The sequence below is a fragment of the Mytilus edulis genome, chromosome 14, assembly GCF_963676685.1.
Source record: "Mytilus edulis chromosome 14, xbMytEdul2.2, whole genome shotgun sequence".
NCBI lineage: Eukaryota > Metazoa > Mollusca > Bivalvia > Mytilida > Mytilidae > Mytilus > Mytilus edulis.
The window spans coordinates 49164370-49178640 of NC_092357.1; the positions used below are offsets into that span (position 1 = coordinate 49164370).

Consider the following 14271-nt stretch of genomic DNA (forward strand, 5'->3'; position numbering starts at 1 on the left):
GGATTTTTTGACGTAAAATTGTATACAAACTATTTTTCTCGTAGACAATCCATATATGTAATACAACAATGTATCTTGACATGCTTCTTTTTTTTATGTTTATAGGGTACAAAAAAAAAAAAAAAAACAGACATACCCCAACTTTTGTTATCATTATTTTCCTTGAAATAGATGTTATTATTTGGTAAAGTTTATTTTATTATATTGATTATTGTGAATTATGGGGTTTCGTTAATTTGAAATTTCATTTGTAGATGTCTATACATTTTTATATATAACTTACTAAAATATACCTTGATATGTGCCATATGATTAACTGATGATAGATGGCAAGTATTTCACTTTAACAGAATTTCCTGTCATATAAAAAAGGAGATGCAGTATGATTGGAAAGGAGATAACAATCAAATAGAGTCCACACAACGTTTATTTAACAATTTTAAGTCATCGTACGGCCTCCAATAATGAGCAAAACTCATTCCGCGTAGACAAATATAAATGGCCCAGCAGACATAACAAAATGCGAAACAATTGAACAATAAACCAACAGTCTAATCTCTTACAAAACAATAAAAGTAAAACCGATTAGATTAAAAACCAATTGTTCAGAGAACACTTCAATGGCTTTCCACCAAAACATTTTTTTTTAAATGAAAATATCCGCTTTGTCAAACCTTTATTGTTGTTATAAATGTCGCTTAACTTCAAGCACCTTTAAAAACTGTTTTAGTTGGTATATTACGTAGAAATCATTAATTTATGGGCATTCAATATCTTAAATAAAACTATTCTAATAAGATATATTTTCATCTGCTATTGAACGGAAGATGTTGGCCTTTTATGTAATATAAGTTACGATTATTTTGAAAAGTGTTTAACGCTTATTAAACAGCCAAATAGAAGCACAAAAGTAAAGATAGGAGTCACGAATTCAATTGCATACAATATATGCCCAATTTTATTGATTTTGTAACATTTGTTTCAAATATGACCAACTTTTTATCCCAAATCAATAGCACAATGACAGGACCCACCAGCACAATGACAGGACCCACCAGCACAGTATCAGGACATGAATAAACTGAGAAAACGCATTTTTTTTATAAATTACACTGGTTTTTCACAAAACAATTTTGTCTTGATGATTTGGGTATATAAAGCGGACTCCAAAAGCATTTTTGCTTTATTTTTTCAGTTCTCGATTTTCTGAAAATGAGCATGTTAATTTGTGTTATGCTAACTGAAACAGTTTAGAGGGTCACAATTTAAATAATTTGCATATGAACCCATAAAAAACATTATCAAAAAATCTCAACTGTTTCCTCCCATTTTTTATGAGAGAAAACGTCAAAAATCATATTTTTTTTCTTTGTTTACATTTTTTGAACTATCACCATCACCCGTCAGGACCGAATCACCAGCACAGAACGTTCTCTCGCAGGACAACCTTACCCACCGTGGTTTACAAATGCGTTTAAAATCAATAGTCATTAAAAAAAAATGGAAATGTACAGTTGTTAATTCTATTAATTGAAAAATTTAAATTTTCTAATGCCAAAATACAATTGACTAATTGATTCAACATTTTTTCAGTGATAAACATTCTAATTGGTACACGTAATTTTTAAGACAAGAATTTAAAAATCAACATAAACCAGAATTCAGAGTAACTCTGAATGAATTCCTTTATTCTGGCAGTCTTACATTACGATCTTCACATATGGGTCAACATTTTTAATTAATTCTCCATAGGCGACAATGGTAACGTTTTCCTCCATTGCTCAGTCCATATCGTTTACTTGAACATGTAGGATGGCTCATATCGAAGCTGATACATTTATACATGTTTGGTTAAATTTTCGGGGTGGCAAGTGAGATTACTTTTTTCGCAAATTGCTGGACCCCGGAAGATGGTGAAAAATGTCACTCTCCACATGAAATAATCCCAAAATTCTGATCATAAAACTCAATAAAAAATTGTCCTTTCTAATAATTTATTCCAGGTCAAATCTACATATTTCTTTTCGCATCACATCAGCTCTATAAAACAGTTCTTATTGTTCATTTATGTCCATTTTTAAAATCACAGCATCCACAATTGTATCGCGGACTAATATTGTTTTTTAATTACGTCATCTGAGTTCCTCATCTCAAGGTCTATTAGGGACCCTGACCCATATTAGATCAGCAAATGTCAGATTCCACTTGTATTGCAGAATGAATTTCTTCGGTACACCTTTTCGAACAATTCTGTGAAGTTTTTTTCCGCATCTGAAATAAAATAAGTTAATTTTTAAGTAAGCATGCTTATTACTGTTCCTTATATCTTTTAGTAGAAAAAAAGCACAAAATCCATATGTTATCAATTCACAATTTAGACATTGATTAAGACTCTTCATAGCTTAAAGTGCCATTTAACAAACCTTCATTACCTAACTGACTTTATAAAAATCATCATGTTTAGATGATGAATCATGAAAATATTGTGTTTTTTACTGTAAATAAGGTAGATTTAAGGATTTTTTCACTCAGAAAATAATGTTTTTGATATTTATTTCTTTCATAGAAGGAATAGAACATTTTTATTTTTTAATAACTGTTAAGATCATTCACAGACAATTCTAAAACAGGTTTTAGTTTTAAAATCCATCAAGTAATAACCATTTTAGAGTTCTTTTTGTGTGAGTGTTCAAATAGGGAAAAATGGTGCTTTTCTTTAGTGAAGATAACATTGTGACGTCATCGCTTTTGTGACGTCATGACTTTATGATGTCATAATTTAGAATTATACAAACATAACAGAGTGTGTATTTATTCAATAATGAAAGGGAAAAGGAAAAGAAACCAATATAAGGTTGGTAAGCAAGCCCATCTATTGCGTTGTGTATCCCTAACAACAGATCAAGGTTGTAGTGTTATTAATGGTGTTGCTCCATCTACAGCTCCATCTACACAGGTTTTAAAAAATTTATCTATGCAAGTTTTACCTGCACCACCTAAACTTAAAATTTTCTAATTCCACTACAGATTTGACTCCTAAAAGCACCACAGAATCTGTCTGGTTACCCCGCCTTACAGAAAAGGAATTTAAGCTGTACTCAAAAGAGAGTTACGATAAAAAATCTTATGTAGCTCCCCAAACTGAAAAATGTGCGACTACAGTCAAACTACTCAGACCGCATAAATTGTCAGATGATTATTTAGATGAATATTTAGAGGAGAAAAGTACTGAAAATAGAACAGTAGATAGAGATCTTAATATTTTAATGATCAATAGTCTTATAATATGTCATTTAAATAAAAGTCCAAAGTGTGTTGTTCCACATTTTGAACTGGTACAAGAGACTCAATGGGGTCTTGGTTGGATTTGGAAAATGAAGTGTACCAAGTGTAAATTTATTTCAGAAAAATATAAACTATTTAGAGAAATTGACACAGGACGTGCTGGTCGCAAGAGTGCTACAATTAACTATGGGTTTCAGACTGGCGTGATAAACTGTAATATTGGTAATGATAGCGCGCGACTACTTTTAACTAGATCATGTATTCCTCCTATGTCAAAAGGAACAATGCAGAGAATAAAAAATACTGTTTGTGACAAGGTTGTAAAACTTGCGGAAAATGAAACCGAACAAGTGGTTGAGAGTTTCAGAAAGAGAAATGAAACCTTAGGGTTAAATAAAAATAGTCCTGTAAAATTACAAATGGATGGTACCTATCAGAGCGTGCATATAAAAAGTAGGCATAAAATGGGACAAAATGCATCACAAGTCATTGGTATTGCCTGTGAAAATGAAACTGACAATCATGATATCATTGGTTTTCACCTTGTAAACAAACTTTGCTGGGTTGGTGCATGGTTACGCGGTAAAGGTTATGACATTGAATGTCCTAATCACGAGTACTGCACATCAAATACAAATAGGTATGATCCTTTGAGCGAGAAGGATCTTGGGTATGAAATAGGTAAAAAAATTGCTAAACTTGATTTACTTGTGGACTATTGTACTACTGATGGGGATGCAAAAAGTGTACAAGGTCTACAAGAAGCAATGCAGGAAATATTTGACCCTTTATGGTCAGTAAATAGACTGGCAGATACTATTCACCGGGGTCAAAGTCAGTTCCATGAGGTATTGCGAGCAAAATTTAGTGTCGGTATGTTCCCTGGAGCTACAAAGGCCCAGAGGAATGATATTAAAATAGCTTTTGCCAATGATTTAAAATTACGTTCACATGGTATAATGAAATGTTTATTTGCAAAATATAATGGTGACCGACAACAAGTTTCAAAATGTTTGCCACGCATTGTTAAGTCTGTTGTGAATTGTTATAGTGGTAATTGTAGCGATACGTGTAGATGGAGCATAACACTATGTAATGGTGGTATAAAACTAGTTGGTGGTACAAATCTATTAACCTTAGCAGTCATGGTTTACAAAATAGGTCTTTGAAACCAAATAAGACTGACAAATTATTAATAGAATCATTGTTAGAAATGAAACTGTCTCAGACCGCATTAAATCAGATGCAATTTTTCAGCAATACAAATAAGTGTGAGTCCGTCAATAGGACAATTTCTACATACCTACCGAAGAATAAGAATTTTTCTCGCAATGCCTTAGGCCGTGCATCTGCAGCAGTCTTGAAAGTCAATAATAAACGGGATGTTGCATTGGCTAAGACCCTAAAAGCTGTAGGTTGTGGTCTGGGTAGAAAGTCTCGTGCTGTAGTGGCTCTGAAAAAAATACGTAAACGTGAAATATATGATTGTGCATATCAAAAAAGTTTACGTGTCAAATTAAACAGGTTAAAAGCTCGTAAAAAACAGGCTATCGATTTTTTGTTAAACAAGAGAGTGCGAAACAGGTTGATTAGTGGATATAAAAAACATCAGTTAGAACCAAAGCTATGTCAGAATTCAAGTCCGAAAGAATTCGTTCCACAGCCAGGTTGTAGTTCATGGCCAGATTAACATTTATATTAAAAGGTTACACAATATGGTTTTCTTTCAGCCTTTCAGGAAGCATATGTAGTTATTTATTTATTTACAGAGAATACTAAACATCTTATATTATATTAAAACAAACACTTTTCAGGAATATATGAGCATGATATGAGTTAGTTGTGTTTTTCTTTAAATTAAAAAGTTTGTTTATTTTAAGTTTGTTATGAAAATGGGATAATGGTCCAAGACACTGAAATAAACCTTGTATCAGACAAAAAGACCACTTCATATTTCCCAATGCATGCATGCATGCATGCATGCATACAGCCACAGTACATGCATTTCTTGGAAAACACATACCTTGAAACAAAATTATAAACAAAATAAAACCATGTAAAATGAATATTACAACATTAGGTCATTCACAGTTTGCCTTTGTAACTCGATGTCATATTTGGATTTTTTCCTTTCTGTTATTTTTTCTTTTGTTTTTTGTTAACTTATTTAATTAATGACTGTCATACTTTGTTCATTGATTTGTCTCTATGTTTCACTTTCATTTAGTTCTCTACCGCATGTTTACTGCCTGTGATCACCTGTTGATTGAATGACCCAGTTTTCTGACACAGTAATGAAACCATCAAGAGTTACTCCCCTTGCACTGTAAAAATTAGTAAACACTGGCGAAAAAAACCATATAAATGTTTGACTGAGCTTATAATCTTGCATAAACATGTTTGCCATGTTTGTTTCAGTGTCTTGGGGGTATGAGGGTGGGCTTTTTTCCCATTTTCGTTTTTTACTTGTGTTAAAAACTTGTATTTTCAGAGATGATTAATGTGGAGGTAAAATGTGCAAGATGCATATGTTTACTACAAAATCATAACAAACCACAATTTCAGATTCAGCATGCAGTTAGTATAGTTTGTGCCATGCACAATATGTGTGGTGCATTGGTGTGCAGCTACACATATTTTTCTTTGATTGTTAATCTCCCGAGGTTCTAAAACAATATGGTCTGTATTTACACACAATGCATTATGACAAAGGTGTGAAGCATCTAAATTTTTGGCTAAATCAGTAGATTTCAATTGCAAAATTTTTGCTAAACGTGCAACATTCATTTTAGTACGTTTGGCATTTGGGTATGTGACATTGATCATCCCTACAATATAATTATTTCTCCTCTGAGTGGCCCCCGTCCAAATAATGCATGCCCCATTTCCTGCCTCTTCACTGTTTATAAGTATAAAATTGGTATATTTTTGAAAAAAATCTAAATTATTGGTAGCCATTTTGTATTCTTTTTAATCAAATAGCACTAAAAGAGTGTAACTGACCTCGATTTCAGCAGCTCCCATCCGAAATTGTGATCATTGAACCATGAAACACTCCAACACCTTTGAAATAATAGTTCACAATTTGGGTCAACATTTTTAATTAATTCTCCATAGGCGACAATGGTAACGTTTTCCTCCATTGCTCAGTCCATATCGTTTACTTGAACATGTAGGATGGCTCATATCGAAGCTGATACATTTATACATGTTTGGTTAAATTTTCGGGGTGGCAAGTGAGATTACTTTTTTCGCAAATTGCTGGACCCCGGAAGATGGTGAAAAATGTCACTCTCCACATGAAATAATCCCAAAATTCTGATCATAAAACTCAATAAAAAAATTGTCCTTTCTAATAATTTATTTCAGGTCAAATCTACATATTTCTTTTCTCATCACATCAGCTCTATAAAACAGTTCTTATTGTTCATTTATGTCCATTTTTAAAATCACAGCATCCACAATTGTATCGCGGACTAATATTGTTTTTTAATTACGTCATCTGAGTTCCTCAGCTCAAGGTCTATTAGGGACCCTGACCCATATAATTCAGACACCTCTTTATTTTTGTAGACCGTTTGTTGTCCTTTATGTCTCATTGTTGTTGGATTTCTGTCTCCATGACCGATACACCACATCTACTTTTATTGATAGTTATATTATAAGACACTGTTTTGGTGATACACAGAACTGATATTATAGTGTTAGAACTGCTATAATAGTGTTATTATTTCTAAATGTTTTGGTTTCCATCTTCTAAACCAAAGAACAAAACACTTTTTTGTCAATGTAATATGTCACTTTCAGTTACTTTGACTATATCCGGTCGGCCTTCGAACGAAAAAAATATGACAGACACAACAGCAGTAAGCACTGACTTTAAAGTTTTCGGTGCCTTTGGACATGCTTAAATCGGATTCAAACTTCCAAATAATTAATAACTGTTCCTCTTCTTTATAATCTAAGGGTTAAATCCACCACCGAAGGACTGTAGCGAGTTACCAGCTGACTCATGTAGTGGAGTGTATGTCATTCAGCCTTAAAACGGACAAAGCATGACTGTGGTCTGTGAAATGGACACTGATAATGGGGGATGGACTGAAGTTACAAACTCCGAAACAATGGTGACGTTGTATCTGCTACGTGCCACTGTTTCGGAGTTTGTATATGTCATAAATGTCTATACAAAAATGGGACATAAATGAATATCATAATTAATTTCAGAATAATTTGCTTGAAGCATATACTGTATAGCGGATTATTTTGGCGGGATGCAAATTTTCACTTATTTTCGCCAGTAGAACAAAATTGCCATACTAAATTCCGTCAATTTCAAACTGCACAAGCAAAGTATAAAAAAGTTTTTAATCCGCTAAAAATAATAACTGCCAAAATATTTCAAAAATCGCGAAATTTTACACCCGCGAAAATAACACGCTATACGGTATACATGAAAGGCGTTACATTATTTTGAAGTCTTTGTAAATACTAGTTTTCTAGACAATGATTAATTTAACTAAATGCCTACTTTAAGTTATTGGTTGTGATAGGCACCACTATATATCTTAGTGGGATATTATTATGGAAATAATTGTGCAAATCGTGATACAAACAAGAAATTTGATATATAGGTTGGCTAAACGATAATTTAAAAACATCCGCTGTATCTGTTTGTAATTGGTGGGCAAGTTATGCTTGTATAGCATAATACGTTAATATGCATGACCTCTCAACGGTGGTAGCACTATTATATACGACAAAAATAGTTGGGAGAATATGCGATTCGATTTGGTTTTACTCCCGTCTTCGCTTTAGACCTTTCTGGATAAGACAACTGTAATACCCTTTCACTTATTCATAGGATCTGAAAAGGCCATACCCATTTAGTTTGATTCCGTTCGTACCAGAAAGTTACTGCAACTTTGTTCTGGCTACACAAATGCTTATTAGATTAAAGCTCTATAGAAGTTTAGGAAAACGAAGATATCTTAAAATGTTTTAAACACACTCTTTGCCTGGCTTTCTAAAAATAATCTAACTGTTTTTGTCTTATTATATGATATCTATGTCAACCATATTTTCCATACACTTTATTTTCAATTATCGAAATGTTGAAACATGATCTCTAAATAGCTATGTATCCAAAGCAATATTTTGCAGTCAATAGCAAATAAATATTACAAAAAGCGCATAAAAATGTCAAATAGGTCCCACATATAGATAAAAAGTAGAATTTCATTACCTTAAAATCAGATCTTAGCCTAACCGTTAACATTTACTTATGAAACATTAAGGTTTCTTTGCCTCTTTTTGTTATAAAATTGCATCAGAGAAAAAAGTAAAAACACAAAAATACTGAACTCCGAGGAAAATTAACAAAGGAAAGTCCCAAATCAAATGTCAAAATTAAAAGTCCAAACACATCAAACGAATGGACAACAACTGTCATATTCCTGACTAGGTACAGGCATTTTTCTTATGTAGAAAATGGTGGATTGAACCTGGTTTTATAGCTAACTAAACCTCTCACTTGTATGACAGTTGCATCAAATTCCATTATATTGTCAACGATGCGTGAACAAAACAAACAGACACAATATGAAAAAATGTTAAAAATAGAGGTACAGCAGTCAACATTGTGTTATTATCTTAATCACTATAAACACAACAAATGTAACGAAGAAACACAAAAAGGCATACATCAAATTTAACATTCTCATTTTGCTTATATTATACGATTTTATTTATCTATGTAAAATCCACCCATAAAGAATGGAAGGTTTAAAAGTACTGGTGTAAAATTGCGCGTTTGAAATTCGCACAGGTAGACATAAAATAATTTTGTCGTTCAAAGTATGACGGGATACATAAATACAAAGTCACGTAAAATAGATATAACAAAAACAGACTTAACAATAATAAATAAAATAATTTTCTAGTTCAAAGTATAACGGGATACATAAGTACAGAGTCACGTCAAATGTATATCACAAGAAACAGACTTAACAGTAAAAGTAGTATTAATAAATAAATGTGGAATAACTTTAAGACCTATGTCAGGTAAGACCAAAACAAATCTAAAGTATATACCATATTCTCGATCGATATCAATTCAGAGTATTACTTTATTAGTTAATTTAAATCAGTATATAAAATATCGGGTTGTTGGTTTGTACAATGCTACAATAGAAATATAACTTTGCTGATAATATGAGGCAGGCATTACCTGTGAATGGGGACGAAGTTTGTTTAAATTATTTTTTTTGTAACTTTAATATTTGTTAAAAAAAAGAAACGGAAATACCGTAACGTTTCCGATTTTGGTTCTGTTGTTAGGGATTTTACTTGTGACGTTATTTAAGTTATGACGTCATGTTCAATGTAAACATATTTTACTAGACTAATCAAAGTCTCACGACACCAAGACCGGAAGAAGGAAGTAGATTTATGTGTTCTGCGCAGATCCGGAAATTAAAAAACGCGACAAAAAATATTGAACGATTTTGAGTTCATTAGTACAATGAAAAATTCGGGAAATTTTCCCGATTTTTTTTTTTTTTTTATTATTGAATTTTCTACTGTAATAGGGGACTTCGTCCCCATATTAACACTAACATGACTAATGTATCTTATTAGACTATCCAAAGAAGATATGATGGAACTGTTGATTTCTATAAGTTCTGGAATGATTACAAAACCGGATTCGGGAACATTGCTGGAGAACATTGGCTTGGTAAGATTATGACTTTCCGAATTGATTTTCTTCTGAGTTCAGTATTTTTGTGATTTTACTTTATAATACAAGCAAAACATTTTTTCATGCAAGTGGGTGGTTTGGTATGCAAAAAAAAATGTTTTACGCACCATTATGTTCGGATTATACCTGTACTAAGTCGGGAGTATGGCAGTTGTTTACCATTCCTTCTTTTGGTTGATATAGTCTTACATTTGATTTTTTTTTAAATTTAATGGACTTCCTTCTTTTTAAAACTACCTTGGAAATCGGAATTTTTTCCTTTCCAGTTAGACGTCTCGTCTTGCATCTAATCAACCGTTCCATAATTGTTTTACCTTTTCTTATTTGGATAGGTGATCTTCTAAATGAAACTTTAACTAATGTATTTCAAAACTAGTAAATAAAAGACACTTCAAAATAAAAAAAAAAAATAAGCCATTGTTATACTGACCTATGTTTTATTAGTACTTTATTGAATAGCAAAAAGAAATATGTCTTTACACTTTGCAAAACTGCATTTGTTAAAGTGTAAATAGTTATCAACGTTACTAGGCTTATAATTTGATATATCAGACGCGCGTTTCGTCTACATAATACCGGCGTCACTCATCAACACTGCCAATACGCTTATAATTTTGACGCATTTAACTTGTCAATCATATCTGTCTCGTGTGAACAACGAGCTTTAAGCTAGTTAATGGCGTACTAGAAGCGTACACAAGCGTTTATCGGGAGTTCAAATAACGTATGTAGGCGTTTGTTTGCGCTTGTGTAGCGTAGATGAAATGCACGCAACGAAGGAAAACGTCACATGAACGTATTTGAGAAGCATACAAGGACGATTATCCGTACTTTCGGCGTGTCTGGAACATAGAACTATTTAAAACAATTCATTTGCCACCCAAAGGACGAGGCAGAGGTAAAACAGTTCTTAGTCGTTGCCTGGGCGGTGGGGTGATGTGAACGTCAGGAATAATTTTTTTTAAAGAGAGTGCAAAGACACTGATACATGCAACTGTAAATGTTAGAGCAAGTTTCGTTGTATGTTAGAATACGTTTTTGATACGCCACAAGTGTGGTTTATACCTTCGTGGAGCGATGAAAATAGGCCAGTCCTATGTTACAAACACATACGTCCAAAAAAATAACTGAACGATCTTGATGCGTATGCAACGTGCCCTACACGTGTCGCAAACTTAATTTTCTTTTAGTGTTTTTCGCTTGTAACGTATGCATTACGTGCGTGTAGCGACCAGGTATATGCTTGACAAGCGCTAGAGCTGGATGAGAAATTGATGCTGCATCCAAATTTCCTGGATTTATAGTGTTCACCAAGCGTAAACTTTTGCATTTCGACGAACTTAAAACAATTTAGCCTGTACATCTGGTGCACGTCGGTCTATACGGCAATGTGTGACGCCGGCATAAGACTCATCAGTGACGCTCAGATCTAAATAGTCAGACAGCCAGCCTAACTTAAAATTGAAGAGCATTGAGAATTCAAATGTTGTACCGAATACACTGTAGAATCATTGATAAGAAATGCATACAACGTACTTTGGATTTGATAAATAAACATGTTGATACAAGGCAATAATGAAAATTAAGATTACTGGAAAAGACTTGTTCTAACTTGATTATTGAAACGATAACACTGGAGGTGTATGAAATGTTCAATTTTAACTGCTCATATTCTACACATAGTTACTAATCTTACAGGGAATGATAATCTACATTTCATACTTCGACAAAGATCATACCAAGTCCGATTTGACCTTGAAGATTTTACAGGGGATACAGCGTATGCTGTATACAGTACAATGTATGTTGGTGATGAGAGTGATAACTATAAACTCAATCTGAAAGGTTACTATGGAACAGCAGGTAATCATTATGTAAACAAATAAGTAGTGTAAGATCTAGGAGCCAGTTTAATATAAAAAAGAAGATGTGGTATGATTGCCAAGGAGACAACGCTCCACGACACAAAAATTAACAACTATAGATCACCGTACGGCCTTGAACAATGAGCACATACTGCGTAGTCAGCTTTAAAAGGCGCCGAAATAACAATGTAAAACAATTCAAACGAGAAAACCAACGGCCTAATTTTTTTGATAGCATTATTTGTATATAAAATTTCCTGAAATCGTAATTATTAATCTTGCTTATTTGTCCATTGCTTCAATAAATTATTTGGAATATGCCAAGGGGACATCACAAAACCCATTAAACATTAAACTGACAACAACAAGGAAACACACAAATAACGATGTACATGTATCACCATGATCACATGACGACTGGTACGTTCCAGTTGTCATAACCTTTATTCCGTCCTCTTTTCATCGAATGAGAATAATCACCCGTTCGTCAATCCTCGATAGAATCCGCTACTCTCCTTCTAGGAACGGAATCGGACGAGTTGAGACGAATGAATAATCACCGAGTTTGTACTTACATGAGCAACACAATATGCCAAATTTGAAGGAATAATTTATCTTCTTATTCTTACAGAGCACCTGGCCTTGCGGTCATTAAACTTTCGAGCACGATTTTTGTACTCAGAATCAAGAATCAACCTATCAAAATACTGGATGTTGTGTTTCGAGCATGATTTTTGTGCTCCAAGCACTGAGCAAAGTTTTATGACTTCAACCCCTGATATCACCCCAAATTTCTGGTGGGGTTCGTTTATACTAAATTTAGTCCTGGTATCTATGATGAGTTTATTTGCTAAGTCTATAGATTTCTTTGCTGTGTTTAGAAGATTATTTTATTGGTCGTTTGCGCTTTTTGCCATGTCGTTGTCAGTTGTGAGTTTGGATGCTCCTTCGATACCTATTGCCTCTCCATAGACGAAGCAAAAACATAGAAGTACACAATTCATTATTAATTTAAGACTGATCAACACTAACCCCACCAAAAACAAGGATTGTTCTCATTACAAAATCCTGTTTTATCAGTGACACCCGTCGTGACAAAAAGTACAATCTCTATGCCTAATGACCGTACAATTTGCTCAAAATGACATAACATGTAAATTACTAATTTTTAAATGCGTTTTTAAAGTTATAAAATGTTGACCTTACCGTGTCAAATAATTCTAAAACCAGTAACAATATTGTACCCACATAATAGTAACTTTACAAACATGACACATTTTTAATTGGAAATACTTTTTTTCTTTGTTCAAAAAACGAAAATTTGTTTTACTTTTAACTGTTTTCTGTCACTAGGATCATACATGTATTCATTCACCTTGTCCAAAACATTACCGGTTCACTGACTGATGGTCAACATCACGCTTAATATTGTTATGTAATGTATATCATGCTTTACAGGTAATGGTATGGTGTCTGGGTCTGGAATTTCATTGGATGGTATGATGTTTAGTACTCCTGACAGGGACAACGATGTAATGGTAAACTATAAGTGTGCACTCAGAAAGAAGAGTGGCTGGTGGCATGGTTCGTGTTCGTATGCCAACATCAACGGTGTATTCTCAGAACAATATTCTGGGCAGTCAGTTTTGTGGAAGTCGTGGAAACTTTCTGGACTTAAGAAGACAATTATGATGATCAAGCCTAACAATAATGATGATTAAACCAAAGCATGAACAAACACAATTGCCATTTGAATGATGTGATGTCATACACTTATCAGAGAACAACCTTCATGCCGATAATTTACTCTTACGAAACACCCTTATCGTGGAAATGTGTAGGTGTCTCAATATGTTTTGGCTATCTTAAATCTTGAAATACCATTATAAAAGTCTCAAATTTTACTAATTGTTCGTCTTTTTCCCAATGTTAATACTTTGATTTGGAAAAGATTCACAGAGAGGGTGAATTGGTCATAGAAGGAGACGCTTATCATTGGTTTCGCACCTTTTGGGATTTATGCTATTCCTTCTGTTTTAATTTTTTTTTTTTTTTGGTTCAAGTAAGACTGTTTATGAATTTTTTTTTAAACTTTATCGTTTGTAAAAAAATTCAAACGAGAAAACTAACGGCCTTATTTATGTAGCCTATATATCAATGTTTTTGTTGGGTCTTTCATATTTATTTTTCGCTTATTGTTTAAAAATAGACCAGGAAATTGGTTTTCTTGTTTTCTTGTTTAATTGTTTGTCATGCTTATGTGTGTTTTAGCTTATACGGTATACATGGGTTTGTTGGTGTCGTACAGTAACGTAGAGCTGCTTTACACCCTTGTTGTTTTTGGTTTCAGAGAAACAGATGTGT

General features: G+C 33.3%; 2 protein-coding genes across 3 annotated transcripts; one reads left to right on the top strand and one right to left on the bottom strand.

The window, feature by feature from the left end:
* Positions 1–1723: 1723 nt before the first annotated feature.
* Positions 1724–6793, bottom strand: LOC139502936 (uncharacterized). Of its 2 annotated transcripts, none has more exons than XM_071292609.1 (3): positions 6289–6793; positions 4593–4738; positions 1724–2271 (listed from the first exon to the last, which is right to left on the bottom strand). In XM_071292609.1, the coding sequence occupies exons 1-3, from the start codon at positions 6426–6428 to the stop codon at positions 2195–2197; spliced, it is 363 nt and encodes a 120-aa protein (XP_071148710.1). In that variant the 5' UTR covers positions 6429–6793; the 3' UTR covers positions 1724–2194. The 2 variants fall into 2 exon arrangements, with proteins under 2 accessions (XP_071148710.1, XP_071148709.1); XM_071292608.1 differs by having other exon boundaries at positions 4589–4738.
* Positions 6794–9495: 2702 nt separating this feature from the next.
* Positions 9496–13971, top strand: LOC139504287 (fibroleukin-like). The gene is made up of 4 exons (XM_071294353.1): positions 9496–9528; positions 9922–10018; positions 11741–11905; positions 13366–13971. The coding sequence occupies exons 1-4, from the start codon at positions 9496–9498 to the stop codon at positions 13626–13628; spliced, it is 558 nt and encodes a 185-aa protein (XP_071150454.1). The 3' UTR covers positions 13629–13971.
* Positions 13972–14271: the final 300 nt, after the last annotated feature.

Excerpts from the sequence above, each read along its gene's own strand:
- LOC139502936 (XM_071292608.1), bottom strand. The coding sequence starts at position 6,428 with ATGGAGGAAAACGTTACCATTGTCGCCTATGGAGAATTAATTAAAAAT. Across the intron at positions 4,739-6,288 it reads TGGGAGCTGCTGAAATCGAG|AGCCACTACAGCACGAGACT; the intron begins GTCAGTTACACT and ends TATTTTTTTCAG. Across the intron at positions 2,272-4,588 it reads AAATTCTTATTCTTCGGTAG|ATGCGGAAAAAAACTTCACA; the intron begins GTATGTAGAAAT and ends ATTTTATTTCAG.
- LOC139504287 (XM_071294353.1), top strand. The coding sequence starts at position 9,496 with ATGAGGCAGGCATTACCTGTGAATGGGGACGAA. Across the intron at positions 9,529-9,921 it reads TACCTGTGAATGGGGACGAA|ACTATCCAAAGAAGATATGA; the intron begins GTTTGTTTAAAT and ends GTATCTTATTAG. Across the intron at positions 11,906-13,365 it reads AGGTTACTATGGAACAGCAG|GTAATGGTATGGTGTCTGGG; the intron begins GTAATCATTATG and ends CATGCTTTACAG.